This window comes from Cyprinus carpio, chromosome B7 (assembly GCF_018340385.1).
Source record: "Cyprinus carpio isolate SPL01 chromosome B7, ASM1834038v1, whole genome shotgun sequence".
In the NCBI taxonomy this organism is placed as follows: Eukaryota; Metazoa; Chordata; class Actinopteri; order Cypriniformes; family Cyprinidae; genus Cyprinus; species Cyprinus carpio.
In genome coordinates this window covers 15430347-15443285 of record NC_056603.1, presented here as the reverse complement: position 1 = coordinate 15443285, position 12939 = coordinate 15430347, and the positions used below count along the sequence as shown (strand labels likewise).

Below are 12939 nucleotides of genomic sequence, written 5' to 3'. Positions count from 1 at the left end.
TGACATAGTAATATTTTTTTTTACATTTTTTTTTATTTAAATACTGTTAGCAACAGTTCAAAAGCAAACAAAAAAACTGAGAGGGCAAACTGAAACACAAAATGATATAAAAAAATATATATAGACACACGAACATTATGAAAGTACCTTTATGGTCGATTAAAATTCCTTTATCAAATTGGTTCTCCTATCTTGTTGCTTTAGTCACATTTTTTAAAATATGAAAATATTTTCACCTCAAATTTCAGGGCTGAAAAAAAGATATTTACACTTTGTAAATTAATTATGAATTTAGCTATTTTACTAATTAGAACACTGGTCATTTTTAAAAGGTATATTCTTGAAAACCAAACGTCAAATTTCTTAAAGAAAGTGCAAAACTGGTTGAACTTCCGGCTAGGATTTTCGTGACGTCTTCAAACAGGCACTTATGAACCAGGGCGGTATCAATCGCTTCTGGACCAATGGGAAGTCACGGTGGGCGGGTGTATAAATTGACTGATCGGGACGATGTCCAATCAATGAGCTCTGGCGGTCGTCACGGTTTAAGTAGTTGCGTGTTTCCGCCAGTGTACAGTCCTTTGTAATAATGTCGTCTGAACATGAAGATAGGTAAGATAGCGTGGTCGAAGATTTTTTCCGTATTTGTGGTAATAGAGCCCGTTTACTTTAAATAATCAGTTAGTATCACTGATTTCACATGATTTGTTTGAGAATATTGGATATTTGTCTTTCATCAGCGATTCAAAAGCTAGCATTATCAGCCGGTTTGGCACGTTCGTTCTCTGTCTGTTCCCGCCTCGTTAAAATGGTTTAGAAAAGCGTGTGTTCACCAGGTAACGTTAGTGTTAAGTACAAGTCGGTTTGTTTTTGTTATATCCGTGAAGTTTGTGGAAAGGTCTTTTAAAATGGTTTTGTAACGTCTGTTCGATGTTCCGTTAGAATGCCGGTTCTTGTGACGCAACGTGTCTCACGCGCTCGTTCAGTTCCTCGTGTGACCGGCGCGTCCATGCGGCACATGGTCGCTCCCTTCTCCCCACTTTAAACCGATTACCTGCATTTTTAATATTTATTGTAATGTGCTTTACGTGAGAACACTCAGTGTCTGGTGTTATGTAATATTAAATCTGTGTTTTGTTTGAAGATGTAGGCCTAAAAATGAGAAACTATGTAGGGCACATGGCCTTTCTTGGGCGAGACAAAAGGGTGGTCTGGCAGTGTAGGCCCAAGGCCTAACGTCAGATAGGCCTCTTTTAAAACTAAAAATTTCTATATAACATGAAATGATAGACAAATTTTTTTTTTTTAAGAAAAAGAGAATCCGTGCCGTTGGTGAAAATATTACTAGTATAACCTTGCTCTAGAAACAAATGTCGTCATGTAACGTTATTGGTATAATATTGAGTTGACGCACAATCTTATTTTATATCGCATTTTATAATAACCTCCTTTTAAATGATTGATTTGTTACCGACGCGTGAATGTGATTTAGTGGAGCCACGTTGGTAATGGCGCTGAGCGAAAATGGCTGCCTCTCGGTCGTTTTACGAGGTTACGATACCAGTGTCTTAAATAACTAACGCTATTTTATGAGTATCGCGAATGATTAAAATTGAAATCGTCATCGAAAACGATGTGAATTTACCCCCCTTGCAACCCAAAAGAAAACGTTGGACAGAATGATCGCCTCGGTCACCGTTTACTTTCATTTTATGGGAAATGGTAACGTTACAATGAAAGTGAACGGTGACTGAGGCTGTCATTCCCCTTTTGTGTTCCATAGACAAAGTCGTGTGTTTGAGTAAGTTAAGGTTTAGTTTTTGCCTGAAATTTATCGTTTAAAGAAGTTGTTTTAGACATCTTAACAATAGATTAAAACATGTATCGGTTGTCTGGCTGTAGGTAATCCCCCTACACTCCAAGGGACTGGGTAACTCGATACTGGTTTAGAATCCACTCAATCTACTTTTAGTCTTACGTTTGTGAAAATGTGCCCCTTGGTGGTGTCTTTTTATTTTGCTCACAACTTAATGTGGAATGAATTTTAAGTAAACTGTACTAATTACAACCTCTCATTTCAGACCCAGAGACAATGGCCCTGAGGGGATGGAGCCAGATGGTGTCATTGAGGTTGGTGACTCTTAAAAGCCATTTCACCTATAGTTTAAATAAGCAAGTTTGATTTTTTTTTTTTTATTCTTTAGTTTTATTATAAACCGGTAAGAATTGATTCAGGTTTGTTGTAACTTGAAAAGTTTTCCTTTTCCTTAAGTATAGCAGACTTTTTCAAAAAAAAAAAAAAAAGTGTGGCAAACCCTTCAGTTTTATAAGCATGTCCCTATCATTGGGCAAGGCTGTGTCTGTTAATGGCTCAAAGTCTTATCTGTTAGTGGCAGAGCAAATCAGGGCCATATACATCCCAGTCAGCTCAAGACAGTGAGAAAAGACTGTTGATATGGGCACAGATGTTTGTCCACTTGCTATGTTTGGAGATCCCCCCCCTTTAAATAATATTGATAAGTTTGTGTGTTTTTTTTTTTTTTTTTTTTTTTTTTACAGAGCAACTGGAAGGAGATTGTTGATAGTTTTGATGATATGAACCTGCGAGAGGCTCTTCTCAGAGGAATCTATGCTTATGGTTTTGAGAAACCCTCCGCCATTCAGCAGAGGGCAATTCTCCCTTGTATCAAGGGTATGTAAAACTTAATTGGTCTGTCTGCGTTTTAGTCATCTATTCTGTAATATAAGATCAGTTAATTCACACCCTTATTAATTGGGCAAGGCGGTGTCTGTCGGTGACACTGACCTATATCTAGTAAGGGCAAATGAAATAAAGCCTATATTCATCCCAGTCAACTCAGTTCAGTGAGGCATAGACTGTTTCATGGTATGGGCACAAGCTGCCTTGGTACTGTAGCATGTAATTGTGAAACTCCAAGTGATTGAATGGGCATTTGTTAATATTCAGCTTTTTTTTATTTTTATTTTTTCTGTAGGGTATGATGTCATCGCACAGGCTCAGTCTGGCACAGGAAAGACAGCCACCTTTGCTATCTCCATCCTGCAGCATATTGATGTGGAGATGAAGGCTACACAAGCTATGGTGCTGGCTCCTACCAGAGAGCTTGCCCAACAGGTGAGAACCGTTACTCATTCAGGTTTGTTATAGTACTCTGTACTAGTTCTGCCTTTTTGTTGGAGGTTTTAGAGACAGAAGACAAAGTGTGGCAAGAGCTTAAGCATGTCCCCTATCACTGGGCAAGGCTGTGTCTGTCAATGACACAGAGTCTTATATCTGTTAGGGGCAGAGAACATAAAGGCCATATTCATCCCAGTCAGCTCAACATAGTGAGAAAAGACTGTTTCATGGTATGGGCACAGATACTTGTCAGATCTCTTAAGATATTTTGCGTCATTTTGCAGTGACTTGAGCACAGGTGGTTTTTCAGATCCAGTTAAAGTTAAATGGCGTTGATCTTTTAGCTATTGCTAATGTTTTTGTCTTCCTCAGATTCAGAAGGTTGTACTGGCTCTTGGAGACTACATGGGGGCAAGCTGCCATGCCTGCATTGGTGGCACCAATGTCCGTAATGATGTTCAGAAGCTCCAGGCTGATGTGCCCCACATAGTGGTTGGAACCCCTGGCCGTGTGTTTGACATGCTCAACCGCAGATATCTTTGTAAGTGCGGATGACAATCGCTTGTTTCAGTGGACTGTCTTATTTGAGACTTGTACTAGAATTCTTAACTACCTGTACTCTTGTTGTTAAATTATAAGTTTAATAACCTTCTTTATGCTAATGGCTTGGAAATGACTTTGATGTCAGCTCCCAAATATATAAATTTTTTCAGCCAAAATATATAAAGATGTTTGCGCTGGATGAGGCAGATGAAATGTTAAGCCGTGGTTTCAAGGACCAGATCTATGAGATCTTTCAGAAGTTGGGCACAGATACTCAGGTAAACTAATTTGATTATTTTTTTGGTTTGATTTTCTTGGAGCCCACACCAAAGTCCCTCTCCTACCAGCTTTGTGTGCTGTGATGGGAATCATAATCTTTGGTAGAGTAATGTAACTGCTCTCCACTTTGATTGGGCTCATGGGTCCCTCTTCATGACTATTAAGCAGCTTACATTTTATATCCTAAATAGTTTTATTTGCTGTGCGTTCAAGATGTTTGTCTTGGTCAAAACTACTCCAGTCAGCTAAGATGATCATGACTGTAAACTTACCTTTTTCCTGTTATAGTCATTTTCAAGTTGTGGTTTGTGTTGACTCATTTTGTAAGCTATAACTTATGCATGGTTTTTCTTTTCCCAGGTGATTCTTTTGTCTGCCACCATGCCTCAGGAGGTGCTGGAGGTGACCACAAAATTCATGAGAGATCCTATTCGTATCCTAGTTAAAAAGGAAGAGCTGACCCTTGAGGGTATCCGGCAGTTCTACATCAATGTTGAAAAAGAGGTGAGTTGAGAAATGAATATTTGTATCTCAAAGCAGTCCAATTTGTTGTTGTCCAAAGTTGCAGTCATTTTTTACTGAAATGGTAATGCTGTTTTGTGATGATCCCCATGCGTGTCAACTGATCCCAGACATCCTGCCGTGCTCTGTGTCTGATAAGCGTTTTGCTTAGCTGTGCATTTGAGCCTGTAGGACTCTGGGAACATGATCTTAACTTTAGTCTGAAAACAGCACCACGTAATGGCAGAGCTGAGGTGTCTTTTTTTTTTTTTGGCTAAGATCTCTCTGTTTTTCAGGAGTGGAAGTTGGACACATTGTGTGATCTTTACGAAACCCTGACCATCACACAGGCTGTAATTTTCATCAACACCCGACGAAAGGTGGACTGGTTGACTGAGAAAATGCATGCAAGAGACTTTACCGTTTCTGCACTGGTGAGTGACAGTCACATGATGTGACTTTCTGGTAATTATACATGTGTACGTTTTATGAACTATGCACTGTTTGTTTTCGTAGCATGGTGACATGGAGCAGAAGGAGAGGGATGTCATCATGAAAGAGTTCCGCTCTGGCTCCAGCCGAGTCCTCATCACTACTGACCTGCTGGTAAGCTACCTTTTACCTTCACCCACAGTTCTGAGATGTCACACCAAGGATCCCTCTTCCACCAGCATTCTGTGCTGTGATGGGTATCAAGGTCTTTGGGAGACTATTCTAACTGCTCTCCACAGTGCCTGGGCCGCCAAGTCCCTTAACACGACTATAAAGCAGTTGACATTCACATGCAAAATCTGTGCTTTTAAATATCTTTAGATTGTTAGTTGACTGCTTTTGTTCTTGAATCTGTAAGTGGACTGAAGTGTCTTAAATACTTTCAGGCAAGAGGCATTGATGTTCAGCAGGTTTCCCTGGTTATCAACTATGACCTTCCAACCAACAGGGAAAACTACATCCACCGGTAAATCAAGAGCTCTTTCTGTGCTTTTTGACTGATTTGTGCAATTCTGGCTGTTGTGTAATAACGGTGCTTTATTTGTATAGAATTGGACGTGGTGGCCGTTTTGGCAGAAAGGGCGTTGCTATCAACATGGTCACTGAAGATGACAAGCGTACACTCCGAGACATCGAGACCTTCTACAATACAACCGTGGAGGAAATGCCCATGAACGTTGCTGATCTTATCTAAGACCACAGCCCTTTTTTTGTTTGTTTTTTTCTTCCTCTCTCTATATCTCCTCCCTTTCCTCTTTAGTCTTATTTCAACCCACATCCCTTTTCGCGCAACTCCCTCACAAATCAAGTACTGTTTATTCTGAGGGTGTGCTTTTTCATAAATCCAGTATGTCTGCCACATCACTCAATTATTCAGAATGAATACTCATTATTCCTAAGGCTCATTTAATCTTGCCCTTTTTGAGTGGTGCCATCTACTGATCGAGGAGGCATTGCAGGGCTTATTTGCATGTTAGGTGTAAATGTTAATGCACTGACTGGCATATGGATTGAAGACATGCCCTGCTTTTCTTGATCGTGTTGGTTTAACCATTTTTGAGATGCGACTTTACATTGAATTTTTTTTTGGGGGGGGGGGGGGGGGGGGGTTAACACAGGGCAAAGGATGTAAAATACAGAATTACTCATTCATTTAATATGGGGGACTTGGACTCTTATTCCAAATCTTCACTGCTATCTTCCTCTTACAGAAGCATCTTAGTGCTGTAAGTTCTGCTTGAGGGGAAAAAAAAAAAAGAGGAGGCTGGATTGTGAGCACAAACCAGATTGTAAAGTTGCAAAAGGTGGTCATTTTCTCCTGGTCCGATTGTTCGGTTACATCTCTTGTGTTGTCCTGTATGCGTGGTTGTAGCCTTTTGATTTTTGTAAATAGGCTTTACTCTGGCGGGATGGGTGGCTCAAGGCATTAAAAATGAATTTGGCATGATTGGTATGGCTGGTTAACAACCCACCATTGTATTGCCTCAGATTTTCTCTGCATCAAAGTCCTATCGAGGAGTGTTGCTCCTACAACCTACCTCACCAAACTGTGTTGGATGGGTCTAAATATGTAAAGGACCAAACTGCAGTAGTAGAGTATATAGAGATCATTGTCTTCATATTGTTAAAAAAAAATGCCTGTTTTGTTGGGTGGGTTTGGATGTGGGGTTTACATTGGTCAGTGCTATTTTTTTAAACAAATTTATTACAAATGTGATAATTATTAACCTTTTTTGAGACAGAAGCCATGTATTAAGTCTTTTCTACATTGGACTCTGTATAGTATTTATTTTAATGGTCTGAAATAAAGGTATTTCCCATTTTTAACATGCTAAGCTGACTCTTACTCGTTCATTGGGTTTAATTTACTGCAAGAGTGGTTTCATCTTGCAATACGAGTATGAGATCTCCAAGCATGTGTTTGTGGTTCCCGTCATGGTTGAACTTTGTTTTTTTTTATTTCACAGAATATTAAATATCTTTTGCTCTACTCCCCCCCCACCCCCCGGCAACATTTCACTCACTCACGACTTTCATCATTCAAATGGTGTTTGATGTGATGTGGGTTATATGGTAGGCATGATAAATGTTCAGTTACAGCTGAACAAATCTTCTCAATGTTAAGGATGATGGGAAATTAAAATGACATCATTTGCTCACCTGTGGATCCTCTGCAGTGAATAGTAGCCTCAGAATGAGTCAAAGCAGCTGATTTAAAAACATCAAATAATCCACAACCAATGTCTTGTGAAGTGAAATGTGTTGAAGAAACTGAGGTTGAATAAAATGTTCAGAAAACCTTCATATTGGGGTCAGCTATGCCTTTAAATAGTTCTAACGTAAACTTGTGATGCATGTTTGTCAGTCATGAACAAAACCATATGATTTGTCATAGTACTAATAAACTGAATGTTTCAAATACACAATAAACAGGTTCATATATTTATCGTTCAATCCAATTACATTTTATTTACTATTTGGATCTTGCTTGTTCCACAGCCAGCCACGTTTGAACAATAAAAGATTTTTGGTGATGGCTAGGAAATTTGTATAAATATATTTGAAAATAAGATTATGTAAATACATTCAAACATATGCAAGTACTTAATAATAAACTATGCCATAATTAATTTGTCTTTTCTGTGTAGTTTCAAAGATAAAAAGATTTTTTTGGATACATGGACGACACTTGGAAATAAGTGCCAACTGATCACAGTAAGTGGCAGAATGACCACCTTGTGTTATGATGCTGTGTTTTAATAACAGATGTATTTGAACTTTGTTAAATAAGTAAATGCTAAGTCATTATATCATTATGCTAAATCAGATGCACAGTTTACTTTGAAGAGCTCCTGAGAGAAGCACTTCTCAAACCAAGAGCCGAGAGATGGCCAGTTCTGAGCGCGTCCACAGGAGGGCAGATCTGTACACCATCTTATCCACAGGAGAGAAAGCAGCTTTCAGCTGTGCCCCAAACCCAGGACGCATACCAATCAGACTGGACCTGTCATTCCAGCACATGAGGATGTATTAGGAAATGTACTATTCACACATATGCGAGCCAATAGTTATCCAAACTCTGAGAAGGCCTGTCATTACAATTCCACGGCTGCAACTTTTGATCACTTCAGCGAGATCGCTCCACCAACATCCCCCGACATAATGCGTGGGCCCTCATTCACCTGTCTATCACACAAACACTATGTTAATTCCCACATCGTGTACCCCTGTCCCACGTCCCCTTCATTCAATTCTTTGTACCAATCCCCTCTCTTTCCTGCCCTTTTATACCCACAGTCTTCTTTTCTGACATTCTTTCTCCAATCACAGCCCTCCGTCGGAGGCATAACAACCTCTCAGAGCCTGAGGGCTATACACCTTATGAGAAATGTTTTGATTATGTGTGCTCAGTGTAGGTGGCCTGCCGAACACTTTCACTGTCTGCATGGTAACCCCCACCCACCACTTCCCCCCTCTACCCCTGCTGGGCGCATGATTGTGGGCTCAGGGATTATGCGAGCAGGAGGCTCGTAAAGGGCCTGCCAGGGTCTTTCTGTGCAGTGACGGATGGCTAGGAGACTGAAGCCTCCATTTACATAAGAAGGGAGAGAATAGAGGCCCCATTCACTCGGCCTGTCAGAGAGGACTCAGAGACAAACTGCACTCTCTCCAAGTTGCCCTCTTCCCCTCTCAGTCTCTCTTTTCTTCTTTATCTTTGCCATTCTCCCTTCTCCTCAAGCTTTTCCTCATCCGTCCTCCTTTCTTCAGGCCATTGTAATTTATTGTGAACTCAGTCTCTTCATTTTAAGGCCACTTAATTTTTTGTTCTTTTACTCTATTGGGTTTCCTAATTCAAATCAAAATGTCATATTTGCCTCAAATAATTACATAGCGTTTAGAATTTCATTGTTCACAGATTAAAACAACTCTAAAAAGGTATTAATACACTATATACATACTAATACATGCTTGCTTCCAAACATTGTTAAAACAACAACAAAAACTATACCTCTGTAAATTTTTGTGACTTTTATTATTTGCAAAAAAAAATTAACCATCCAAATCTTCTTGTTGCAAGGGATGATGATTAAATTTACTATTTACAGAAAGAAAAAGAATCAAAACTTCTCAGTACAGTTACTGTCAAATCAAGAAAGTGTTCAAATATTTAATTAAGACTGAATGAAACTACTTTCTTATTCTAATGAAATAAACGTTCTTGGAATATTCTGTTCATCAGCTTTTTGTGGAATTTATCATTTATATTTCAGAAATTCTTAAACAAAAATGGTGTTATAATTTATAGAATTAACATAGAATTTATTAAATATAACAGATTATACAATTTAATTGTTTAAAATCGAATGTATAATTTCTATTTCAGAAATTATTACAAAATAATGACGCTAAAGTTAAAATTGATGTAAACGACATATAATTGATTGAATATATCTTAACTTTAATTAAATAAAACTAAATTTGTATTTTAAACACTGCATCCAAACACTATGAGAATTATAGTTATTAAAAGAAGTTGCTTGTACATTAGAAGACGAACGATTATTTCGTTTTAGAATGTACAATTCAGGGAAGAACTGCACACACAAACACAACAGAAGAACAAATAAGCAAAAACAGTCTAGACGCAGTATTTCTTCAGTTCAGTCAGAGAACTCATGTTGATTCTCCCTTACAGGTTGATTCAGGTAGCAGTGTTTGAGCAGCTTAGAGCCCAGCTGAATGGGTGGTTATCTTTTGTGTGCGCTTAGGAAAAACAACTGTGTTGTAACTTGTTTTGGACATACATATTCAAACCCATGAAAACACTGGTTTTAAAAAGCAATACAATGGTCATGGAGAGGCATGTGAAGCACGTGTGCATGCAAACATGAAGGCTTTGAACGACCTGTGTTTGTGAGTAAGGGCCACACTTAACATTTCTGAGAAACTGTGAGCTGTCACAAACCAAGTGGGACAAAGAAAGGATGGCAGAACCTCCATAAGAGGTTTTCTGTTTGTCCAAGATGTTTTTTTTTGGATATGTCTATATAAGAATGAAGCCCCACAATTTGTGGTTTGATTGGCATAAAGGCGTAAATGTCAGTCATGAACAGAGGCCGCTCACATGGTTCACAAAGCACCTGCAAACTCACAAGCACACACCTGTGTCTACAAAAAAGAGAAAGAAACAACGTAAAGGTTTGCACCCACACATTTTCTCAAGCAATTACAAACACTGAAAACCTATAGAAAGTCATTTGTCATAAATTGTCATTAAAAAGCAGTAATTGCACATTGCTGTATGAAGACTTGAAAACAAGTAACCTATCTAATTATATGTGTGTACCAAAAAAAAGGGAACATAAATTTACCCAGAAAACTTACAAAGCTCACACAAGATTTAAACAAAATTACTAAAAACACTCAAATTTACACTGTATGTAATAACTAATAAGACAAGAATACACTATTGTTTTATTTTATAATAGTGTATTATTAATGATAGTTTAAGTAGTATGTTGTTTTGCACTGCTAGTTTTCACCAAAAAATTCTCAGGTCAGTCTTTTTCCCATGACCCCAGGGTGACAGGGTTAAGAACTAACAATAGAAGACACAGAAAGTGTAAAGGTGTAAAGTGAAACTAATTAAGTCATAGAAAGTTACTCAAAGAAAGCTGGTCCAAAATAACACAACATCTTTTAAAAGTTCATTTTAACGTGTAATAAAATGTCCCATTTTCTGAAATATGTAATACTTACTAGTAAGAGATAATTAGTATCTTTAAACAACAAAATAAGCCCCGATTTCTCTCTTTGAGTGCCGCTTACCTCTTGCAACAAATGATCTGCTGCGTAAAATACCACACCCCTACAATTGTTATGCAAATGAGCAAAGGCTTGCGTTGAGCGCTGATTGGTCAGACGTGGAATAGAATTATACAATTGGTTCAACGTGGACTGCAAACTATTGCGGCTCAACAAGTGGCTTGTGGATAGAGTTGAACAGAGTTCAGACAGACAAACAGCTGTGATTGAAACACCTTTCGCGCCCTTTTTTTTTACTTTATTTTGTCTGAAAATCTTGTTCTAAATGTTTTGATTCATCGTGCAGTTCTTTTTTTACTGCTGTGTTTGATTTGGCCCGACTACCCCGGCTGTAAAGAGACTTCACCTGCGCCGGATTTGTTTGACCTGATTAGATTCGCTTGGACACTTTTAATTGGCTGCTTTACGCACTGAGCGATTGAAACTCAAAGTGTGTAGTGGCGTGATGTACAGCATGATGGAGCATGAACTGAAGACCGCGGGTCAACCTCATCCCCACCACAACAGTCCAGGCATGTCTCCTCCGGTCAGCGGGGTCGGAAACGCGCACCACGGATCAAAAACCTCTTGTCCACCCGGCGGGGACCCCATGGACAAAGTGAAGCGTCCCATGAATGCGTTTATGGTGTGGTCCCGGGGTCAGCGGAGGAAGATGGCACAGGAGAACCCCAAAATGCACAACTCGGAGATAAGCAAACGCCTCGGTGCGGAATGGAAACTTTTAACGGACACCGAGAAGCGGCCGTTCATCGATGAGGCCAAACGGCTGCGGGCCGTACACATGAAGGAATACCCCGACTACAAATACAAACCTCGGCGTAAGACCAAAGCCCTCATCAACAACGACAAACACCCTCTCGTCAAACACCCTATCGCACCCGGTAACCTGTTGGCATCAGCCGTGGCACAGGGACAAGGCGGGAGCCCGAGAATGGACGGCTATGGCTGGGGTCACACCGGTGCTTATATGGGAATGCAGGGTGAAGCACTCGGATACCCGCAGCAACTGCACCGATACGAACTGTCAGCGCTCCAGTACCCGCCGGCACAGACATACATGAACGGGGCCAGCTCTTACAGGTTTGTTTTCGTTTCATTTAGTTATTCTCAAGTTTAGTGTGGCTTGACAAACTGTGGAGTTGTGTGGGGCAAACGCGCACAGAAATTCGTGTTAACCGGTTGGGATTTTATTATGCGTAACTTTGATAATGAGCTGGGGAAAAAAAGAGAGAGGAAAAAAAAACTGTAAACAATTTTACATGGTTCTCATTAAAAGTTTATATCAAACAATATTAAATAGAAATTCTAGTCTGTAAAAGTACTTCTATTTAGTTTAAGAAACTTTGCATTTTTTTTTCAAAATTAAGGTTTTTGTTCTGAATTAACTTGCCACTTAATTTGATCCTCAAAACCGCACACCTATTCAGCACTTGTCTATAGATTTTATATCGCTATAAACGCACATTTAGTCTATTCATGATTTGCCTGTATACGAACTTTAATCACATCCTTAAATATATTTTCTATTTGCCTATATATTTTGTCTCCAAGTCACAACATCTAAGCTGGCTTAACCTGTATAGACCTGTTATTTGCTTGTCAGCAATATTGGGAACAAATGCAGAGGCGTTTTATGTGTGGAAAGATACAGATTCTCCTTGCTACTGGTGTCTGTTTGATCTCCTGATGATTTTGCCCTTTTTCGTCCACAGCCAAATGTCATATAGTGGGAGCCCTCAGCAGCCCAGTCCAGTGATGTCTATGGTTAAACCAGAACCCCTATCCCATTCGCCTACTGGAGTACCAAACCACCACCGTGGGGCTTTCCAAGGGGACATGAGGGACATGATTAGCATGTACATTCCAGGTGGTGATACCAGCGATACCTCAAACCAGAGGGCCTACCCTGGAGTCCAGCAGCACTATCTTGGTGGAACCGTTCCCCTCACTCATATCTGAAGTTTAGGGAATGCTCCCTGAGCTCCTATTAGTTGGACCCTTATTGTGACCGTAGTGCCACACATAGACTTTATGGATTATTGAACACTTCTGATTGTTTACTACCTCCCTTGATTTGAATGATCTGAAGTTGTGTGTTGAACCTGTATAGAAAATTTAGCCGTTTCAGCCTCTAGTTGATTTAAATTTAAGTGGCTTCC

The 12939-nt window shown here is 39.5% G+C and overlaps 2 protein-coding genes and 1 non-coding gene across 3 annotated transcripts; all 3 read left to right on the top strand.

The window, feature by feature from the left end:
* The first annotated feature begins 503 nt into the window (after positions 1 to 503).
* LOC109057979 (eukaryotic initiation factor 4A-I-like) lies at positions 504 to 7408 on the top strand. The gene is made up of 11 exons (XM_042727487.1): positions 504 to 612; positions 2082 to 2130; positions 2560 to 2692; positions 2997 to 3136; positions 3512 to 3682; positions 3853 to 3960; positions 4322 to 4465; positions 4759 to 4896; positions 4979 to 5068; positions 5341 to 5420; positions 5504 to 7408. The coding sequence occupies exons 1-11, from the start codon at positions 590 to 592 to the stop codon at positions 5646 to 5648; spliced, it is 1221 nt and encodes a 406-aa protein (XP_042583421.1). The 5' UTR covers positions 504 to 589; the 3' UTR covers positions 5649 to 7408.
* Positions 4556 to 4691, top strand: LOC122138112. The gene has a single exon (XR_006155324.1). It is a non-coding gene; the product is annotated as a small nucleolar RNA SNORD10 (small nucleolar RNA).
* Positions 7409 to 10915: 3507 nt separating the features above from the next.
* Positions 10916 to 12916, top strand: sox19b (SRY-box transcription factor 19b). Its single transcript, XM_019075221.2, has 2 exons — positions 10916 to 11860; positions 12493 to 12916. Exons 1-2 carry the CDS (start codon positions 11226 to 11228, stop codon positions 12737 to 12739), a joined length of 882 nt encoding a protein of 293 aa, XP_018930766.2. The 5' UTR covers positions 10916 to 11225; the 3' UTR covers positions 12740 to 12916.
* Positions 12917 to 12939: the final 23 nt, after the last annotated feature.

Coding starts and splice junctions, on each gene's coding strand:
- LOC109057979 (XM_042727487.1), top strand. CDS start 590: ATGTCGTCTGAACATGAAGATAG. Junction 613..2,081: donor TCGTCTGAACATGAAGATAG/GTAAGATAGCGT, acceptor CTCTCATTTCAG/ACCCAGAGACAATGGCCCTG. Junction 2,131..2,559: donor AGCCAGATGGTGTCATTGAG/GTTGGTGACTCT, acceptor TTTTTTTTACAG/AGCAACTGGAAGGAGATTGT.
- sox19b (XM_019075221.2), top strand. CDS start 11,226: ATGTACAGCATGATGGAGCATGAACTGAAGACCGCGGGTCAACCTCAT. Junction 11,861..12,492: donor AACGGGGCCAGCTCTTACAG/GTTTGTTTTCGT, acceptor TTTCGTCCACAG/CCAAATGTCATATAGTGGGA.